General features: G+C 45.6%; 2 protein-coding genes across 2 annotated transcripts; one reads left to right on the forward strand and one right to left on the reverse strand.

Moving 5' to 3' along the window:
- Positions 1 to 351: 351 nt before the first annotated feature.
- Positions 352 to 13,285, forward strand: LOC308139076 (solute carrier organic anion transporter family member 2B1-like; the record flags this gene model as incomplete). Its single annotated transcript, XM_080508403.1, is given in 15 exon segments — positions 352 to 418; positions 421 to 437; positions 1,176 to 1,313; positions 1,438 to 1,600; positions 1,677 to 1,904; positions 2,565 to 2,663; positions 5,450 to 5,580; positions 6,371 to 6,458; positions 7,878 to 8,042; positions 8,135 to 8,324; positions 8,418 to 8,562; positions 8,661 to 8,824; positions 9,365 to 9,429; positions 9,520 to 9,640; positions 9,736 to 13,285. Coding segments are annotated over 15 exon segments (1,977 nt in total). The 3' UTR covers positions 9,932 to 13,285.
- Positions 13,286 to 14,134: 849 nt separating this feature from the next.
- LOC308139085 (uncharacterized protein) lies at positions 14,135 to 15,963 on the reverse strand. The gene is made up of 2 exons (XM_080508413.1): positions 15,091 to 15,963; positions 14,135 to 14,755 (listed from the first exon to the last, which is right to left on the reverse strand). Exons 1-2 carry the CDS (start codon positions 15,249 to 15,251, stop codon positions 14,521 to 14,523), a joined length of 396 nt encoding a protein of 131 aa, XP_080364539.1. The 5' UTR covers positions 15,252 to 15,963; the 3' UTR covers positions 14,135 to 14,520.
- Between the last annotated feature and the right edge of the window lie 6,299 nt (positions 15,964 to 22,262).

Here is a 22,262-nt window from a genome sequence, read left to right on the forward strand (position 1 = left end):
TCCTCCTCCCTCATCTTAACCAACCACAGAACAAAAGTGACGGAGCAGAAATGTTTATGTTCAGGCTCCATCGTACCTCCGTCTCTGTTTGAACAGCACATGAACGCATTGTTTCCTCTTCGCCCGCTGCTTTCAGGAATGTGGGTTGGTGTTTTCACGACGTGGTGAAAGTGTGAAGCGAGGCCACGTGCAGCGGGACATTGGTGTGTGTGTGTGTGCGTGTGTGTGTGTGTGTGTGTGTGTGTGTGTGTGTGTGTGTGAGCTGCGTGGACAGGAAGTAACTACCAAATGTTTTCTTTTGTGCGCTTCGTAGTTTTCTTCAGCCAGCGCGTGGCGGCGGGACGTGACACGATGGGGAACAAGGACCTCTGTGTGAACCCGGACCCCGCGGGGCCGCCGGCTCCCGCCCGACCCCGGGCCTCTTCAACAGCATCAAGGTATTTTAAGTCTCGCTCTCACTGAAGCACACATGGAAAGGAAAACGGTTTCTGTTTCGGGAGCAGATTGGGAGGCCAGGGGGTGCGAGTTCCCAAAGTGAAACCGACCGGGGGTGGTGGGGTGGGGGGGGGACAGTCATGCAAACGAGACACGGAGGAACCGATAAGCAGCGACGTGTGAAGAAAAACTCTGAGGAGCCGTTCACACGACAACCGACGTCGTTGGGAAAAAACGCTGACCGCTGGCGCGGAAACGCAAACCTTTTCTGAAATGAAAATCCAATAACGACGTGTTTTCAATGGAAGCATCATATAAAATCGTCCTCTCGTGCTGCTGGGAGACATCTTTTATTCTTCACCGCCGTACGTTGCTGTTCAGTGAACTTTCGTTTTCCCAAATAATTGACCTGGTTTTGTGTCATGTTGCATTTAAACCACAACAACATTTGGTTAAGCTGACATTTTCTTTAGTTTCGTGGATATAGAGGCTTTAAAAGTGGCGTCGTCAGCAGGTGTTTAGAAGTCGTTTCTATTTACCAAAATCTTCTGAGATGTTTATTTAATCTTCTTTAGCTCTGGACTCCGGCTACATATTTTACATATCAGAGACGGGTGGAGACAAAACGGAGATTGAGAGCCGAGTGTGCGTCTGGTATTTGAAGGCCGCGTTGCGCCGGTGTCACACACTGAGAAGACGCACGCCTCACTCTGCGTCTCGCCCTCGTTTGTCCCTTGCAGTTCTTCGTGCTTTGCCAGAGTTTGCTGCAGCTGGCTCAGCTGCTGGTGTCGGGCTGCATGAAGAGCTCCATCTCCACCATCGAGCGGCGCTACGGCCTCTCCAGCCAGAAGTCCGGCATGCTCGCCTCCTTCAACGAGGTCCGCTTGGCTTCATCACGCGAGAGCGTCGCCGTCTTTACACATTCGTTGTTGTTTAAGGTTTTTTTTGTTTGTTTTTCATTGCGCGTGTGTTTCTGCTCTGCTCTCTTCCTCTCCGTTCCAGGTGGGGAACACCATCCTCATCATCTTTGTCAGTTTCTTTGGGAGTCGAGTCCACCGGCCGCGCTGCATTGGCGGCGGAGCCCTGCTGGCCTGTTTGGCCTCGCTGCTGATGGCGATGCCGCATTTACTGAGCGGCGTGTACGACTACACCGGACGCGTCAGCGGTGAGCTCGACAAGTAGATCCATTGTTCAAAACTCATTCTTGGTTTTTGGAACTAAGCCGAACTCTCATTTCTCAGCATCCTCCGGCGATAACAGCTCCGGCCTCTGCCTGCCCGGCTCCGCCCACCTCTCCTCCCCCTCCAATCGCACCTGCCGGGCGCAGCAGAGCCCCGCCCGGGAGGTGGCCTACCCCCTGCTGGTCCTGGGTCAGCTGCTGCTGGGGATCGGAGCCGTGCCCATACAACCTTTCGGCATCTCGTACATCGACGACCACGCCAGCAAGAAGAACTCGCCGCTGTACCTCGGTAGGAGGCGCTGGTTCTTCACTCCTCCTCCCATTCAGGACCCCCAAGCTTCATTTCCTGCCTTTTTGTTAAAGCACCCCACATTTTAGCTCTGGGGCCACATACAGCTTCATCTGGAATGGTAAACTTGTGCCATAATAACCTTTGAATTTAAAGTTTTTGTTGTTGTGGTGCAGAGTATGAGTGATAAAAATGTTTGTATTTTCACAAAACCAAACAATTTCTACTAAAAATTACTTCAATCTCAACAAAAAGCCAATTTGAATTAAAACTTGAGGTGTAAAATGCAGTGAAATGTCAAAAAAAAAAACATACATTTTTTACAAAGTCACCTATAAGATTTATAAAAATAAAATACCCCAACAAAAATCCACAAAGTGAACCATCCTGCTTTTATGTGAAAGTCCTGGGCATCAGTAGATTACATGTATTGCTGTTTGAGTTCCTCTGGCCACTAGAAGTCACAATAAATATGATCGTCGGGTTTTCAGTAGATGCTGTTGGGTCGTAACATTCAACCAGACTGAAAAGCTTTAAATCCCTTGTGGCTCCAGAGTCAAACAGCACAAAGTAACTGCATGTTCTGGTTGAACGTTTCCAGAGTTTCCTTCTCTGACGGTCACTCTCTGCTCACCTGTGTTTTTCTCCTCTGTCCTGCAGGAATCCTCCTCGCCATGACCTCCATCGGCCCGGCCTTCGGCTTCATCATGGGCTCCTTCATGCTGCGCTACTACGTCGACTTTGACAAACTGTCTGCAGGTGAGGAGTCGCGCGGCGCCGAAGGCCTTGAGGCATTTCATCGGTCGGACGATGTTTTATCTATGGTCTTTGTTAGAAGGCGTGTGTGGCTGGTGTTTGTGATTGGTGCTTCAATTCCATTCAACTCAATTGACTAATATATCGCCCCCAAAAATTCATTCCGAAGGAACGTTTGCCGAGAAAAACATAAATATTCCAACTGTGGAAAGGACAAACTCTTTTACCAGGAAGAAACTGTCCATGACTGTGTGAAGAGTGAGAAAGGAAAGACGTTCAGTGGTCTAAAGGTCTCCCAGCGGTCGGTAAACCGAAAGCGGCTCAAATAGAAAGCGGTCCAAGGTTTGGACTGTGGGTTGTCAAGAATTTGAGGGTATAGTGAAATTGTCCTGCCACTTGGTATGGTGGTACTGATGCTGTCCCTCCTCATCAGACCAGAATGGACTCGGACCCTTTTTCCAATTGTTACTGTGGCTCACGCTGAACTCAACTGAAAGTTCAGCAAACACCCAGAGACGAAGTGTAAAACCCAGAGACTTCCTGGAAGAACGGCTGCTGATGGATCCACAGGAACGTCGAGGGCCGGGACGACACGCTGAAGGGAAAGTGGAGCGCCTTCGGGACTCCGGCTCCAGATCGTTCCTCAGGGGTTCCTCCTGACGCACCGATCAGGACCACCTGTGTGGCTCTGGGTCAGAGGCCAGAGGTGTTGCTGTGTGTTGTTTGTTGTTTGTGGATGCTGTTTATTTGGACGATGTCAGTTTGGGTGCATCATGGCATCTGTATGAGGTCGTTGTGCGGCGTTGCCTGTTGCAGCTTGTTGAGGATCGGACGATTGAGCAACGCCGTCGTTCCACGGCCATGAAATGTGATCGTGCGCCAATTTTTTTGGACGAGGCGTGTGAGAACTAGGCACGGTTACGTCGTAGCGTGTGTGTATGTGTGTGTGTGTGTGTGTGTGCCTACATTGCTTGCAACACACTCTTAGAAACTTTTTCCTCTTGCACTTTCTCTCTCTCTCTTAAAGCCGTACACACAGTCCTAAAGTCAAGTCCAACACAAATGATTGCCTCATGTTCAAAGACGAGGTGAAACCTGATCTGAACATTTAAGATTCATTGGAGAGAGAGAAAAAAAAAAAGTCACATGATTCTGTGTGAGATTCTGAATGCAGATTGTTTTTTTTTTCAGGTTTGGTAAAGTTACCAAATGTAGTTTATTATATATGCAATTTTAAAATACCATGTATTACATTTAAATCTGGCGAAACAGTCTCAACAGCGATGCTTCAGTCTCAGTCTTTGGTTGTATTTCACAAGAAAAGAGTTCCAGCTGCCAGCAGGAACAGCTGGATTGTATGAAGAGGAGGAGGAGGAGGAGGAGGAGGAGGAGTGTTACTGTTTACAGCAGGGAAATGAACTCTGCTCCTTCAAACGAGGGGTAAAGTTCACGAGAGATCAGATTTATGAAGTACAAACACATAAGAATACGTAGAGCAGACAGAAGGGACTATATTGTTGCAGGGCGGAGTGAGTCGCAGCGTGACCGGCACCAGAGCCAGTGCAATAAAGCGTTCCCCTTCCTCCTTACATAAACGGATCGGGTTCTGATTGGAAGGCGAGATTTCAGAGGACCTCCTCCAGGACTTAGCAATTTCAACTGGGCCTCCAGCCAGTGTGAAACCGGTTTGAAACCATTCCAGAAGTGTTAAGCGGAACCAGACCTGTTTCAATTGGATTTTAAACTGGAAAACAATTATCAAGACAAGACAAAAACCCGGTTCAAAGTCCAGAATGAGTCCAAACTGGGTCTCATTGAACATTTTAAACCTGCAGAGAACCATGTTTAAGATCAGCTTGGTGGTCAGGTCTCCATGCTTGTGTTGTTATTGTCAGTTCAGGAGAAGGAATCTCTCCCTGGTCACTGCCTCCTGTCTCAGCTCCACACCTGACGTCGCTGCACAAACAAACAGCCTTCAACAACCTCAAACCCTGACGAGCGACTCTCCGATCCCGTGGTGTGCGAACACGTTCCTGCAACCGGAGCTCAAGTTGTGAACAGGATCTGTGTGGGACAGGGTGACGGTCAGGACCGGCTCGGCTCGTTTTCTAGTGGCGCTGCTGGAGGCTGGGACTGATGGGAGACATTTCCTCAGACCGTGTCCCTCCCGTGTCCTCAGCCTGCAGAGTGTTTGATTTCTGTCCTCCGCGTTCCTGTCCCTGTCCTCTGGTGTCCCGCCGGAGCAGCAGAACGTCTCCTCGTCCGGTTCTGCAGGTTTCTTCCTGTTCAAAGGAATTATTATTATTATAGGTGGAATAATTGTGGTTGTCTTTTTTCCCACATGAATTGGTGCTCTATAAATAACATTAAACCGAAATGAACTGAATTATTAACTTTGGCAGATGTAAAGAAAACATTTTCTTTACTTTTGAAGTGGTCTGAGAAGATCTTAAACATCTTCAAACTCTTTCAAATCTTGACCGATATATACCGTGGCACTTTTCAAACATCCGCTTTCCATAGTACTTTGTGATAATATTTTTATATCTTTTTAAACTTTTATTGTATTTTTTCTTCAAACGTAGAAATGAATAGGACAACTCTTCTGCCCACCTTTCCACTCCTTCATTGAACCACTAATGCGTCTTAAGCTACAGACTATATTGAGCTTTTGACGAGCTATAAAACCTCAGCTTAAGTCCAGGATCAACTTCAAAACTCGTGCAGGAATCCATAACTCTCGTCCAGGTTTACTGGCGATCACCTCCCATCTTCCTTTTTTTTTCCAGACCAGATCGAGTTGGACTCCGGGGACCTGCGCTGGGTCGGGGCCTGGTGGCTCGGCTTCCTGGTGGCCTCCTGCCTCCTCTTCCTCACCGCGCTGCCGTTCTTCTTCTTCCCCAGACACATGCGCAGAGAGGCGAGTGTGCACCCACAAACACCTTCTGTCCAGCCTGCATCTGGAGGAACCTTCTGCTCCTCCTGAGTCTGTGGGTCTTCATCTGTTCTTACCTCAGATAAGATTTTATTTCATCCTTCTTCTTTTTTTTTTTTTTATTACAATTTAAGAAGAAGTCTTGATTTTGAATGAAAATAATGCTCTAATATACTGTTGATAGCGTTCATTATCGTACTAGTTTATAAGATTGATTATTGCGCAACACTCCCGGCTGGTTCAAGTCATCCTGGACCATTTTTTCGAGTTGAGCTGCTTTAGGTTTATCCTGCTGGCCGTATTCCACCCACAGTTTCTTGCTTTCCGGCCTCTAACCTGCAGGTTTCTATCTGTTTCACATCCGTTTTTCTTTCCACCGTCTCCTGCATGCTCCGGTTGAGGAGTTGTTTTTTCCTCGCTGTTACAAACCATGAAAATAACCTTCACAGTGAAGCTGAGCAGAAGCGAGGCAGTGAGAGGATGAACGAGCCCTCCAGAGAGCTGAGAATGCAGCAGATACCCAACAGCTCTGTGAGCAACGGGTTAGGCTTCTGGACGTTCCAGACGGAACACGTCTGTGGATTCAATGTTTTATTTCCCCACAAGCAGAAGATAAGAGCCTGATTCTGAACTAAACCCTGACGGAAGTGTTTTACCTGCCAGCTCTACCGCCGCCTTACCCTCTGAACACAGCAGCAGCAGCAGACTGCGACTCTGCTGACGGAGCAGTTTCTAATCCAACCCTGGAAAACGTCGGCTTGTGTTTTTTGAGCAGGACCGCGACGATGCAGAATCTCCGGCGGACGGCAAGCAGCTGCAGACAGACCCCCTCCGGGAACTGTCCCTCCTCCAGTTCCTCAAAAGTGAGCGCCTTCTTCTTTTTGTTGGTTCCCCCGTCTGATGGCGCCGCAGCCGGGGGCACTTTAGGTTGCTTGTCACGGTTTCAAGTCGCAGCAAACGGAACAGGTTGTACTGAAGTCAGGGTGTTAAAGATCACCGTGACATGGAGCCTGTTTTTACAGATCTCCAGTGAGAAATGTCAAAAAAGGGAGATCATTTCTTCACAGACCAGTTGCTCATCCTCGTACCGACGAGGAACTTATTTCACTCACATCAGAGAACTAATATCTTCATGACGGGGAACTAATTAATTTTAATTTTAAAGGAAGTGAGATCGATCATGATGGAAAACGTATTTTCACCCCCGCGGATGTACCAATCAAGACTTAAATTGGTGTTGTTACTTTTTATAGGGAACTAATTCCACTTCCGACAAGGAACCAACTTCACTGCCATCAGGGAGCTAATGTCATCACGACATGAGATGAGACGAGGGTTTGAGAATTCCATGTGTTGGAAATACAGGACATGTTTACGCAACACATTTTCCAAGGGAAAACCGGAAGTTTTTGTTGCGTTTTGGGAGTTTGTTTACACGACAACATGTCCGGAGACACTGAAAACATAACTTTTTGAAAACACTACTGTACATGAACTAGTTGTTCTGCACACGCTCAGTAGATTTACAATCAGAACGTTTCCTCCGTGATGTCGTGACTCCCTGTCTGTATTCTCCTGGGACTGGGTACTTTTATTTTGACAGTCACCATGATAGTAATCCAACTTGGTGGTCTGTCCACTAGAATGTCTATGATCTCCTATTGTTATTGTTTACAGTGTGTTGTTCTCTGCATGCATGTGTGTGTAGTGCCATTATTAAAAACAACAAATAGCAGCCACTAGTGGTCCAACATGAAAACTACAGCATTTTTCAGCATTTCTGCATTTTTCAGTGTAAAAAGACGTCGTCGTCAAAACAATGATATGAAAATGTAAAATTGTAAACGGAGCCGAAAGCTTCTGTAGAACCTCCAAACTGTTAAATGTCCTTCCTGTAGATGAAGCTGGTGTACGCTCTCAAGAATTGTTCCACACTAAATTCACAGATACAGTATATTTCTACGCGTATAACACAGTGTTCAACTGAACTATTCTCTTAAATTTCATAAATATTTACTTTGGTTTTGTTTCAAATTGCGTTAAAACTAAAACAGGGACACCATGGCAGCTCTCCATTGCAATAAAAGGATATTTATATGAGAATAGAACAGAATAACAAACATTAGACTATTGTAACCCTTTAAAATAAAACGCAGACACTTAAGAGTTTACAGTAAAGACGCGTGTCGGTGCTTCAACTAAATATAGAAAGAGAAAACTAATAAACCATTCAAAAGGGAAGACTCTACACTGACAGCAGCACCACCTCCTCTGCCGTCCAGGTTTTCCGAGCATCACCCTGCGGACGCTGCGCAGTCCCATCTACCTGCTGGTGGTTCTGGCCCAGGTCAACCTGGCGGCGATGCTTTCTGGCCTCGCCACCTTCATGGCCAAGTTCATCGAGCGGCAGTTCAACCAGACGGTGGCCTATTCCGCCATGATGATCGGTGAGCGCCGTTCCTCCACCGTACCGACGCGTCTCTCTGGTTGGCTCTGACCTCCCCCCCCCCCCCCCCCCCCCCCGGCTTGTGTCTCCCAGGTGGAGTCCTGATCCCTCTGGTGGTGCTGGGAACCATCCTGGGTGGAGTTCTGATGCGAGGGTTCAACCTCTCGGTGTCCGGCGCCAGCAAACTGTGTACCGTCGCCATCCTGCTGTGCATGTTCTCCGCCCTGCCGCTGCTGCTGGTCGGCTGCTCCACCCAGAAGGTGGCCGGCGTCTTTCCTCACAGGTAGCAGGACGACTGGGAGCATCAAGCACTCCGACTCGTTGCTATACTGACTACTGGGTTAAAATCGTGTGTGTGTGTGTGTGTGTGTCTCAGCAGTAAGGAGCTGGTGTGCAGTGCAGGCTGTGGGTGTCCTCTGGAGGACTTCAACCCGGTGTGTGGCTCCGACGGCGTGGAGTTCAGGTCTCCGTGTCACGCCGGCTGCTCGTCAGTGGAAACCGACGGCAACAACAAACCGACCGTAGGAATGAACCCGGCATCTCCATCGCCTGCGCTCAATCGGATGTTTGGACTCGATAAACTTGTTTCATTGAAAATGAAATTCCATTTCTACTGTAGAACTTCACTTCCTGTGGTTGTGTGAGTGGCGGCCTCGGCTCCGCCCTCCCGGGGACTTGTGGTAGTGGATGTTCCCACCTCCTCCACCCCTTCATGGCCCTGCTGAGTCTGACCAGCTTAATCGCCTCCTTCTCCCAGACGCCGTCGTACATGATGATCCTCAGGTAGGAGCTCAGCCTCCACAAAAAAAACGTGCCTTGCCTTTTTTTTTTTTTTTTAATGAAGTAGTGTTTTCAGTGGCTCTGAGCATCATTGTCATGTCAACAAACATCAAAAGGTTCTGTGTTTTCACTTGTAAACGTTGTGGAAACAGAGCCTCAGTCTACTTTGTATACACCCTTACATTATTTATTTAATTGGTTTTGAACTCATTTTCTACTTGTGATTTTTCCCCACATATTATTATTATTGTCTGTTTTATTATTTCATTTGGTTTATTCGACTTACAACTTTCCTCTTTTCCCAGTAGAAGACGGATGTTAAAATGTGCTTCATTTCATGTGTGAATCTTATTATCCAAATAAAGTTCATATTCCATTAGCACTTCTAGACTTGTCATGGAGCGTTTATAGATGAGTGATGCATTCATTTCAGTAACAGTTATGGACTATTTGTGGCTATGGATGTGTTTCCTCCTGTGACTGACTGTGATGTGAAGGATCTCCAGGGTGGAGCTGACAGGCTCTGTGGTGGTTGTGTTTCAGGACGGTCCCTGCAGAGGACAAGTCGTTCGCGGTGGGAGTCCAGTACATGCTGTTCAGAGTCCTGGGTAAGACCCGACCCGACCCGACCCACTGACCCTGCGGCTCGTCTTCAACCGCCACATTTGCTCAGTGTGTGTTTACGTTGGGTTGCGCAGCGTTCCTGCCTGGCCCCGTGCTCTACGGCAGCGTCATCGACACCACCTGCATCCTGTGGGGCAGGAAGTGCGGGAAGCAGACTTCCTGCCACTACTACAACCTGGACAGCTTCAGGCAGAGGTGTGTTGCTGCAGCGCCGCCACTCCACACTGACGAGGACGCGTTCTGTGGGCCACGCTGGCTTGCGTGTGTGTGAACCGCCTGTGTGTTCGCAGGTTTCTGGGTCTGCAGACCTTCTTTGCATGCGGGGGCTTGCTCTGCTTCCTGCTGACCCTGTTCATCCTGCGCCGGAGGGCCGCCTGCCCGGACGCCGCGGCCGGCCAGAAAGGAGACTACGAGCTGGTGAGCGGGCAGAAACCGTCGGCTGATGCCCCGTCCGGAGAAAAAGACCCACAGGGCGTCCAGACCTGAGGAGGGCGGGGCCAGAGAGGGTGGACTCAAACATACGCGGAGATCAGCGAGGAGGAAGAGGAGGAGGAGGAGGAGGAAGGAAAGGAGGGATGACGGAGCGGCCTCTAGATGTGGAAGCTTGGAGTTCTCAGAGACTCTGAATTTTTTTTTTGGTAACACTTTATAATAACTATCCGTTATAAGTAGTTGAACAATTAATAGCCATTTGTTAATGAGTTATACAATGCTTGTTGAATATTTGCCAACAGTTTATTAAGGATTTATAACTGTGCCTTATAGATAGGTAATAGATAATTTACAAGCATTTAGTTAACAATTTATAAATTACATGTTCCCTGTATTTTAATGATTTATAACTATACCTTATAAACTAGTAATAAATCATGAATAAGTCATTAGTAAACTACTTACTAATGACTTGTTAAGTATCAGTTACTAATAATGTAGTAACTGTTAGTAAATGAGGAATAGTTGCAACTTTAGAATAACGTCCTAATAATGTATATAAAGTATTAACTGATACTTAACTAATATATTAACTCACACTTTACAGACCACTTATTAATAGTTTGTTAACCATCTACTAAAAATATACTTTGTGGAACAGCAAAATATCACATTATTGTACCTCAGCCTTGTTCCACCCATTGGCTTTTGTGTGTGCTGTATTTCCCCCCCCCCCCCCCCCCCCCCCCTCTCCAAAAAAACACCAACAAACACCACAAGTGAAATTGTTATCAATAACACAGATGTGTTTAATGTTTCGAAACACAAACAATATACAATAATATAGCACCTTTTGTTCTAAACAGAATTTTAGAGGGACATTTTATAACCAAACATCACAACAATGCCTTGGATTTATCCAGACATGAACAAAACATATATAACAAATATGGCTCAGCACAACTTGGACAGGAGGAGCCAATCCTGATCCTCAGGGCCACTCTGCTGCATGTTTTACATGTTTCCTTCTTCCAACACACCTGATTCAGGAAAACAGAAAATACATAAAGTCAACTCATGCATTCTTATCAATAGCATTTTAACATTTATTAAATGTTAATTGGTAAATGGACTGTGCTTATATAGCACATTCTCATCATTGCGACCACCCAAAGCGCTTTGAAAATTATACAATTTAATATTTTGAACAGCAATGTTCTAAACTTTTATTATATATTTGAGATAACCACCTCATGTGCAGTTAAAACAACAAGTCTGCATTTTTTCACAGGTATTGTTCAATGTTTCACAATAAAATATGATTGGAACATTGTATGCTCTGTTAAGAAAATCGTGATCTGCAGGTCAGGCTTTGGAGGGAAAAAAATGGTGATTTGTGCACCGCGACGACTTACTTTGACCAGGTAGTTGGAGGAGGGAGTGTTTCTCCTGGGTCAGGTCACTGATGTGTGGCAGTGTGCCTCTTCTTAAGAAGATGCTCTTCTTAACATTTAAAAAGCTGTTGGAGCTAGAGTTGCCTCAGTATCTGAAATGAGAGGACAGAGCATTAAAAAAAAGTGATTATAAGCCAGGTGAAGGTAGAATAAAATAATGAGCAGCTGGCAAATATATGGATGGATAGGTACAGAATGTGTGCGCGCGCTCACACACACACCTCAGAAAATAACAATTCTACTAGTTGTTGGTCTACAACAGGTCTTACAACTCATAAATCTTTTTTTTTTTCTGGGAAAACATGCACACACACGCACGCAAATTAGTAATTGGGCAACTTCCCAAACCGGTTGAATGATGCAGTAGAACTATCAACCTGTGTTATCCTAATCATACATTTCTAATGAAAAAATAACACGCAATCTTGCTTACCGTTGTGCGCACACGGTCACAGGTGTGGTTTTCCTTTTACTTCGTACCCGCTGTTGACTTTTTTTCTCTTTCTCCCATAAGTACCTGGATTCATTTCGCATTTTGCCCATCACCACTTCCGCTGGGAACACTGGTTTCTTACAGAAACTCGGGAAGATTGTTAATGTGTGTAAAAAGAACAGAGATAAAATAAAACAAATAGGTAGGCCCTAAACTTCATATATGGTCAAATAATGCCTGGTTTAGCCACTGAGCGAAGAGAGCTTGTTGAAAGCAGAACTAAATCTAAAATAAGACAGAGAGACATGATCAAATGGCTGCAGGAGAAAAAGCTTGTAAGAAGACGAATGCCATGCCAAAAATGCAAACACAAGATAAAGTTAAAGGAATCCATTTGTGTGGACTACTATGCATTTACTAACTGTTTGAAAATTAGGAATATTTGCAACTTTAGAATAACGTCCTAATAATGTATATAAAGTATTAACTGATACTTAACAAGTCATTAGCAAGTAGTTTACTAATGGCTTATTCATGATGTATTACTAGTTTATAAGGTATGGTTATAAATCATTAACATACAGTTAACATGTAATTTTGGGGAATACAGCTTGTAAATGATCTATTACCAATCTATAAGGCAGTTATAAATCCTTAATAAACTGTTAGCAAATATTCAACAAGCAATGTATAACTCATTAACTAATGGCTATTAATGGTTTATTAACTACTTATAACGGATAGTTATTATAAAGTGTTACCTTTTTTTTTTATCAACAGTTTGTGTGTTCTGGAAGTTAAACACTCGTCCCTGTTGGGCTGCTCCTCCTGAACGACACAGAGACGAAACACAGCAGGTAGACGACAAAGACCAACCGGGGAAACAACTGACTACAGGGGCAAACAACAGACTGAGCAACAGTCAAAGTAACGAGACAAAACGCAGCTTCAACACGCTACAAAACCAAAGACAACTTCAAAATAACAGCGACAAATCAAGATAACACAACAACAGAGAGACTAAACACAGCAACAAATCTAGATAACAACAACGACACAGAGACTAAACACAGCTATAATTCTAGATAACACAGCAGAGAGACTAAACACAGCGACAAATCAAGATAACACAACAACAACAGAGGCTGAACACAACACTAAGAAGACAACACACAATGACAAAGATGCAAAACATAACTTACATAAAGTTAAAAGCTCCACAAAGCAGCTACAGCAAAACGAAACATGGCAACAAAGAGACGAAACACAAATCAAACGAAACAACTCCAAACACAAAGGTCCAGTCGCTCTGCGGTCTCACTTCCTGTCCGGAGCAGTTGTTGTCTGACAGTCGTCCATGTCACAGGTTCTATCTAATAAGACGGAGTCTCTTGCTCTGTTTTCACTCTGTGTGTCTCATAATTCAGACTGGAAGGTCCTTCTGTAGGGGAACATTGTTTTATGTCTGTGACACTTTTTATTATGTTTTATAAAGATTTTTTTTCTATATATATACTCTGATTTTGTTGAAAAGTTGTGTCTCTTTTCAATGATCTACCTCCTGGGACCAAGAACAGGAAGCACATTTTCAGAGTAAAGGTCTTTTTCTTGGTGAGCAGAAACAGAAGAGGAACCAAGTTTTTCCGTATTTAACGTTTCTCCAATCAACAAAATTGACCAAAAACTGCTGAGGTGTGTGTGTGTGTGTGTGTGTGTGTGTGTGTGTGTGTGTGTGTGTGTGTGTGTGTGTGTGTGTGTGTGTGTGTGTGTGTGTGTGTGTGTGTGTGTGTGTGTGTGTGTGTGTGTGTGTGTGTGTGTGTGTGTGTTTGTGTGTGTGTCACCCCCCAGTGGACACATTTAGTTTTTCATCATTAGAAAGGAACTCGTTAAATGTTTTGCGAGTCTTTAAAACACTTTGAACTGCAGTTTGATGGACAAAACAACGTTTGACTCAAAAGATGTAGTTTTAAACAAAATCTCACATCCAACTGAAGACGCAGTTCATGAAAACCCTCCCCTCTTCTTCTTTCTCTATGGAAACAGTTCAGCTCCACCCGAGTCCAGCCAATGCAAAGCATGGAGGATCAATAGATACCTGATTGTCTGGACACAAGAAGTATTCAACCTTTTATCTTCCTTCACACAATCTATTTCAAAGGCATTCATGTTTACAACGGAAGTCAAAGGACACTTTCCAAGTAGCCTGAAGCAAAAGTAAACACTTGCCTCCATCGAGGAAAAAGAAGCAAATTCAAGTTAAATATTTTATTCAATTAAAGAAAACAGTCAACACTCTGCGGAACAATACTTCTGCTACAGGAGTAAATAAACACATTAAAACCAATGAATTAAAAGACAAATTCATGGCTGTAAACTTCCAGAGCACCAAAAAAAACCAACAAAAAAAAACAGTGAGAATCTCTCATAACGTTTTTTCATTAAAGAAATGTTTTTAATGCTGTTTATTTAACTTAAATATCTTATGTATATTTAAAGTACTTACCTAAGAAACCAACTGCAGTGTTTGAACATTGAAACTTTTACAGTTCCTCTTAATGAGAAATATTACCACGACCACAACATTTTAAAAGCTGAATTGTAACTTTAGAACAATAGAATGTGGCATAAAAGGCTCCAATGCAGGCACAGCTAACTGTGTGACGTAACGTTTGGTAGCGGTTCTGAACAGGTCCTTCAGTTGTACTAGAATTTCATTGTGCTCTCAAGGCCAGTTTGACCGAGTGGACGATGTGCCTCTAGAGTCCAACAATGTCGATCTCCTCCCTGCAGCTGCTCTCTGTCTCCTCAGCGGTGACGGGCTCGGGCTCCCCCCCGACGGCCTGCTGACTCGCATCGGGGGGGGACACGTTCCTCTCCGCGGCCTGACTGCTGGCGCCCGCCGGAGCCGCCGAGTCGGCCGGTTGGTACACCAAGCGGGCGTTCCACACGCCCTGCACGGGCTGGCTGGCATTCGGGTAGCTGCTGTAAAGGCTGATAGAAACAGTGAGGAAGTTAGAAAACTAAAAAATAAAAACCTGAGTGAACCAACTGAACGACAACGCCAAACAATTAAATCAGAACAAAATCAGCTTGCAGTGAAACGTGAGACTTGATGGAGTGGTCTTGTAAACAGAACCGTTGGTATTGTAAACATGAAATCTCTCCATACGAGTTAAAAGGAAACGACCTGATTTTGCTGGCTGATACTGTGAGGTAACTTTTCATCAACGGTTATTTCTAAAACGACTATTTCACTGTGTGAAAGGTGTAAACAGCGCGACAGAAAGCAGAGAGGCCGGACTAAAGGTTCTTTCAAAGCGGCTGACCTTGATTGGCGGAGCCCCGCCCAGGAGTGATGATCCAACATGTAATATTGGTAAAACGGTGGGCAGGAATAACAGTCCAGCGAGTAGGGCATCATGCTGAAGACTGAGTACATGCTGGGATTGTACAGCGAGGGCTGGACTGGAGGGACGGCTTGGGACATGAAGAATGAAGACTGATGGACCTGGAGATCTCCTGCAGCCTGTGACGGTAGATAGCCTGCCGCCTGTGACGGTAGATATCCTGCAGCCTGTGACGGTAGATATCCTGCAGCCTGTGACGGTAGATATCCTGCAGCCTGTGACGGTAGATATCCTGCAGCCTGTGACGGTAGATATCCTGCAGCCTGTGACGGTAGATATCCTGCCGCCTGTGACGGTAGATATCCTGCCGCCTGTGACGGTAGATATCCTGCAGCCTGTGACAGTTGATATCCTGCAACCTGTGAAGCTGCACATCTTTCTGCTGTACGTTTGAGAGCCCGTGGTGCTATAGGTTGTGTTGCCTGTGAAGCCGCCTGTGATGGCGCAGATTCTGCAGCAGTTGATGCTTGATGTCTTGCAGCCTGTGACGTAGGTTGTCCTGCTCCAGATCCCGAGTTTAAGTTGTCACTGCTTCTCTTGCTTTGGGGTTCACACTCTGCTATAAACAAAGAAGAGAGACCGGCAGTGAGTGAGAATCAGGTTCACTATTTACAGCACAATACTGTATGTTTCTCTGCAATGCCATTCTAACTCCCCCATCCATCCATCCCTCCATCCCTCCATTTTCTGCCGCTTATCCGGGGCTGGGTGGCCGAGGCAGCAGTCCAAGCAGAGTTGCCCAGACTTCCTTCGTCCCAGACTCTTCTACCAGCTCTTCCGGTGTGACCCTAAGGCGTTCCCAGGCCAACCGAGAGACACAGTCCCTCCAGCGTGTCCTGGGTCTGCCTCGAGGCCTCCTACTGGAGGGACAAGCCTGGAACACCTCCCTGGGGAGGCGTCCGGAGGGCGTCCCAAACAGATGCTCGAGCCACCTCCGCTGGCTCCTCTGGATGTGGAGGAGCAGCGGCTCTACTCCGAGCTCCTCCCTGGTGACTGAGCTCCTCACCCTATCTCTAAGGGTGACTGAGCTCCTCACCCTATCTCTAAGGGTGCGCCCAGCCACCCTACAGAGGAAGCTCATTTCAGCCGCTTGTATCGAGGATCTTGTTCTTTCGGTCATGACCCATAGTTCATGACCATAGGGGAGGGAAGGAACGAAGATCGATCGGTAAATCGAGAGCTTCGTCTTTTGGCTCAGCTCCTTCTTCACCACGACAGACCGATACAACGACCACATAACTGCAGACGCTGCACCGATCTGCCTGTCGATCTCACGCTCCATCTTCCCCCCACTGGTGAACAAGACCTCAAGATATTTGAACTCCTCCACTTGAAACAAGGGCATACCACCGACCTGAAGGGGGCAAGCCACCTTTTTCCGGCCGAGAACCATGGCTTCGGATTTAGAGGTGCTGATCCTCATCCCAGTTGCTTCAGACTCGGCTCCCCCTGTAGTTGGAACACACCCTCCGATCGCCCTTCTTAAAAAAAGGGACCACCACCCTGGTCTGCCAGTCTAGAGGTACTGTCCCTGACCGCCATGCAATGTTGCAGAGACGGATCAGGCACGACAGTCCCTGTACATCCAGAGATTTAAGGAACCTCATGCACCCCCGGTGCCTGGCCACCGAGGAGCTTCACAAATACCTCGGCGACTTCAGCTTGGGTAATGGAAAAGACCACCTCGGAGAACCCAGCCTCTGCTTCCTCAATGGAAGACATTAGGGTGGGATTGATAAGTCCTCGAAGTATTCCTTCCACCGCCCGACGACCTCTGCAGTTGAGGTCAACAGCTCCCCACCTCTGCTGTAAACATTGTTGGTGAAAAACTGCTTCCCCTCCTGAGGCACTGGAAGATTTGCCAGAATTTCCTTGGGGCCGAACCAATAGTCCTCCTCCATGGACTCCCCGAACTCCTCCCAGACCGTGGGGTTGCCGCCACGACAGGCACCAGAGACCCTGCGGCACCAGAGACCCTGCGGTCACAGCTCCGAGCCACAGTTTTGACAATGGAAGTGGAGAACATGGTTCTGGTTATGCTTCATTTTGGATATCCAGCCTCCTCCGGAATCCGGGGGAAGCTGGATATCCAGAATTTGGGACTCCCCCAAATTCCCCAAAACTACATATACTGAGATTAATTAAAATGTAGAGGATTTTGTCTCGTCTAAGGTTGAAACAAAACATTTTATGTCTACATTTTGAGAAAGTTAACTTATTTGCAATATATTATGCAATCTTTAAGATGCGTCACTAAAATGTTTTCTGGATAAATAAATTGCCGCAATTACTTCTTCGCATCTTTTTTGACTAAATCGAATTAAAAACAGTTACTAGCCTGTGAAGTAAAGACATAAATACTCGAACGTGGTCTTTATGTAGCTTTTCCGGTAAACCAGGGCTCGACATTAAGGCTTGCCCGAATGTCCGGGACGAGTAAAAGCTTTGCTTGGACAAATGTATCATCCACCCAGCTTGCCCGAACGAGCTCTAGGTTTTTTGGTGATATTTTGATGTTTTTTCAGCAAAAATCACTTGGTATCGCCAACAGATCACGCCACCACAGTGTGCCGCCATTTCTCGCCCTGAGAGCGCGATCACATGATTCTGGCGTGAACGAGGTGATAGCGTGGGAAAACGCTTGACGCCGGCGCGGCCACTATTTTCTTCCCGATTCGTGTTCCTCACTCTGGTCAGTGGCGCTGCGTCTTCCCTGGAAAACATGCATTCTGATTGGACATCGTCACGTAATATATCGGGAATCCGTCGAATTACGTTGTCCGCCATTTTGAATTATTCACTTCCGTCAACATTCAGATCGCCACCAGAACGAATTAAAAACTTCAACACATAAAAACAACTTCAACTACAACGTCTTTTTGATTATTTTGACTTTCTAATCCTGAAGTTTCATAACTTTTTATGGTTCAGAAAAAAGTTGACTGAGCAGGAAGAGGAAGAGGAGGAGGTAGAGGAAGAGGAATAGGGACAGGATTTGATTTGTTAATATAATAAAAATACATGTCACACATTTACCATGTTATTGAAATAAATGCACATGGATAAAAAGTGACTAATACAATAAATAAGGTGTGTCAGTATGTAGTAGTGTGGTAGTAGGGTGTGACGGCTCCAATCTTAATACTATCACATTTATTTCAGACCAACACAGCAAAAAGCTGTTTATTATACATATTATTATTATATTGTACATATTAATATATGTTTATTTGAGGCCGGTTGACCTCAAATAAACACAGTGGGTGTTCATTGAACTCTGGGAGTTTATTCAACTCTGGGCTTTTTGCTGTGAAGAACAAAGTTAAAATATAGATTATTATTCCTTCAGATTAAAGAGTATAAAGAGACATACCTTCCCTGAGTTTCATTGTGATATCTTGATTATCAGTGTTTTTATGTAAAACGTTATGTTGGTCAAATTCATACATTACCCAAGCTTATACATTTCCATTCAACTTTGGGCAAGTCAAAATTTGTCCGGGAAACTAAAAAGTTGTAAGCTCAAAATCCTTAATGTCAAGGCCTGTAAACTGAGCTGGCTCCATAGGAATTGTGTTGATTAGGACTCAGAAGAGAGGGGGAGGTGCAATTATATATATATATATATAAAAAAACAAATATTCAGTGAACAAAAAGTACTTAATATAGTATCAAGTGAAATGAATTTATAACCATTTCACTTCAAATGACGATGTACTGTTTCTGTTTAAGTCAGGATATGTAAACCATGCAGCAAATGACATTTTAAAATCATTTCAAAAATTCACTTCTGGGACGTTTGAGTGACTTCAGTTGACTTTCGCAGCAACACTCTGATATATGCACGAACACACACACACACACACAAACACACACACACACACTCGTGATAGTAGAAAGGTGTGTACCAGGGGGCTTCTGCTGTTGCTTGGCGTTCAACTTGTGAACGACTTCGTAGTAGGGCCTCTTCTCTTCCTCGCTGAGTTTGGACCACTCGTGGCGCAGCACGGCGCTCGGGTCGGTGATGTTGGCGGGGCAGCACAGTTTGAACAAGGCTACTCTATTGGTGTGGCGCCACACCTTGAAGGCCGTCACCTGCCACTTCACCAAGTCGTTCCTGGTCTGGAGGTACTCCATTGCCTTCACATCTGAGGGACACATTTGATTGCTTGGAATGTAATCAGAGATGTTGGACCAGCTGATTATTTTTGACTCAACAAACGTTCCACTTTACGTTGTTTGAACACGCACTTCACTGCTCGACGGTTCGTCACTGCTACCGTTCAATTTCGATGCGTCAATACAGAAAGAAATGTATCTCAGTATGTTTCAAATGAATAAACCTCATGTACTCTACCTCTCTCTGTGGGTAGGACGGTGAAACTGGCCGTACCATCTCTCTGGGTGGGTGGGATTGGGGCGATGAGTTGTGGACCCAGACTGAGGGATCGTTCACCTGCACTGGTTTCTGGCACCTGATCCGCTGACGGACCTGAAACGCCATTTATTCACTTCATATACACCGAACATTTCCATGTGAATCGGTGCTGCGAGTTTCACCATGAGGGTTTTGGTGTACATGTCTGACAAGCTTCAGCACAAACACTGAAAGGACGTCCAACCACTGTTATCGAGAGGAAAGATGACTCTGAGTCCATATTCTGCCATAGTTAAGTCACTGTAATAACAATCCAACTTGGTTGTTTTGGCATACTAATGTCTGCTTACTCCCATTTAATATTTATAGCTTCTTCTTCTCTGCGTGCAATATGTGTGGCTTCACTACAAAAACAACCGACAGCATCCACTAGTGGCCCGACATAATAAAGATGTTGTTTTCAGCGTTTGTGTAAATGGACATCTTTGACATTTTTCTTTTACACAAACCCACATAAAACCCTTGCTAAGAGCTACGATGAGCATGTAAAGCCATGACAGCCAATCAGAGTCCTGGGGAAAAAAACACAACAACAATGAATGGAACTCTGTTCCTACAGTACCACGAGGGTCGTTTGCTTGGACCAATAGAGAAGTGGAGCTCCTCCTAAATGTGGCTTTACACAGAGTAGAAAATAAGTAAAACACAAGAAAATATTGGCTAGAATTGGAAACCATGTCAATGAAATATAGGTATATATTGGCCGCGCTCAGTTTGTTCTATCCAAATCGTCCAAACCCCAGCTGTCCCCCCTCTGCTCTGGGCCCCATCCTCTTCATCATGGACCTCCTCCCCCTTGGCCATATTCTCCAGAGGTATAATAGTCAATTTCACTGGATGACACTGAAGGTTTTATATGATTTTCTGCGCTCCATTGTAGTATGTGCATCATCTATATAATTGAAACGCAAAAGCAATGTAGTCATTTCAGAGCACAGCAAAGTCACGTAGATGCTATTTCTCGGAAAACAGGAAGCCGTGACACATATGTACCGAAGAACAGCTTGTGTGTGCAAAATATGACCTTGAGTTGAGCAGCGAGTGCAAAAGGAGATATTGGACTCAGCGTAGAGATAAGGCCGTTGGAACAGATGTCAGATTCACAGCCAAGCATGCACATCAATAACATCACTGGGTTCCACCTACACAATATTAACCACCTTCGCACACTCAGATCTGCTGCCTCTCTTAGCCTCGCTGTTCCTTCTGAATACGCTACATTAGCAAACTGGTGTAAAACTCCACCCCCCCCCCCCCCCCCCCCCCCCCCCCCCGAGTGTCTACATGCAAACGGAAAGACCGAGGCCACGTTTACACGTACCTGGATATTTTAAAAACGGTGAGTAGTTTATTGGAGGAACAACTCTGATGCACTGTGTCACTGGGGGTGAAAAGGGGGGTAGGGGGATATTTAACCCTTGTGTGGCGTACAAAAAATCGTCCTTATGTGGCGTTCGTGGCTGTTTTCATCCACTAACTTTGACAGCCGTAAAATTATATCAGAAGAATATTTTTTTCAACTTTTTTTTGCATAAATCTGTTAATCAACATCAGTCCTGATCAAAACTACCGAACATAAACATAAACATAAACAAGGTAAGTCTATTTCAGCACGTGCATAAGTTCTGCTGGCCATTTGCTAGTGAGAAGAGCAGGAGAAACATGAAGAGGAAATTCAGTGCAAGAGAGGTCCTGGATCTTATGATGCAGAGTGAAGAGTCATCCTCCTCAGACATCACCACGTCAGGAGAGTCCGATGCTGACTTTGCTCCACCCTCGACTTTTTTACCACCTACCCACTTGCCCAGGAGCTCCTGAAGAGGAAATTGGCCTTGGTTGGAACTGTGAGAAAGAACAAGCCGGAGCTGCCACCCAACCTTGTGCAGGTGAAAGGCGGAGCTGCTCTCTCCTCCGTGTCTGGCTTCACCAAGAACACCACAGTTGTGAGCTATGTTCCGAAACAAGGCAGAAATGCCATCCTGCTGAGCACAAGACACCGGGAGCCAGCGCTGACGGAGGGCCCAATGCAGAAGCCAGAGATTGTTGTCGCCTACAACCGCTGCAAAGACGGGGTTGACAATCAAGATAAGGTATGTGCCAATACATATTTACCACATGCATCCTATTGCTGTTAGTTTTCTACTGAATTTCTGTGCTTGTAAAAGATATATATTTTTTAGTTTTGATGAAGTTTCCATATGCCATGTGCAGCTATTTCCCATTATGAAATCAGGACTTATTGTTTTCTTCTTCGATTATCTTTTTAGCTTGTCGGCACCTACAGCGTCAAAAGGAAGACCAATCGGTGGCCCCAGGCGTTATTCTTCAACATAGTTGACGTCTCAGCCTATTGCATTGGTTATCTTCCTGGCGGTGGATCCCTCGTGGAATGAGGGAAAACACTACAAGAGGAGGCTTTTCTTAGAAGAGCTGGGCAACGCTCTGGTGTCTCCAGCAGTGTTGAGGAGAGAGCATCTTCCTCGAGCAGCAGTTACTGCCGCACTGGTGAGAAATGCAGGTTGCTGCAGCTGCCCCAGCAGAATCAGAAGAAGAGCCAGAGCCATCAGCAGCCACCAGCAGGTCAGGAGGGAAGAGGGGGGCCTGCATCTTGTGCAAAGGGCGAAAAAGAAGTGGACACATGCAGCCGTTGTGG

The sequence above is a fragment of the Blennius ocellaris genome (assembly GCF_963422515.1).
Source record: "Blennius ocellaris genome assembly, chromosome: 14".
Classification (NCBI taxonomy): Eukaryota; Metazoa; Chordata; class Actinopteri; order Blenniiformes; family Blenniidae; genus Blennius; species Blennius ocellaris.

Bases quoted from the DNA above. Each gene is read 5' to 3' on its own strand.
- LOC308139085 (XM_080508413.1), bottom strand. From the start codon at position 15,251: ATGTCCCAAGCCGTCCCTCCAGTCCAGCCCTCGCTGTACAATCCCAGC. The intron at 14,756-15,090 runs GTCAGCCGCTTT...TGTTTCTATCAG, and splicing joins GCGGGGCTCCGCCAATCAAG to CCTTTACAGCAGCTACCCGA.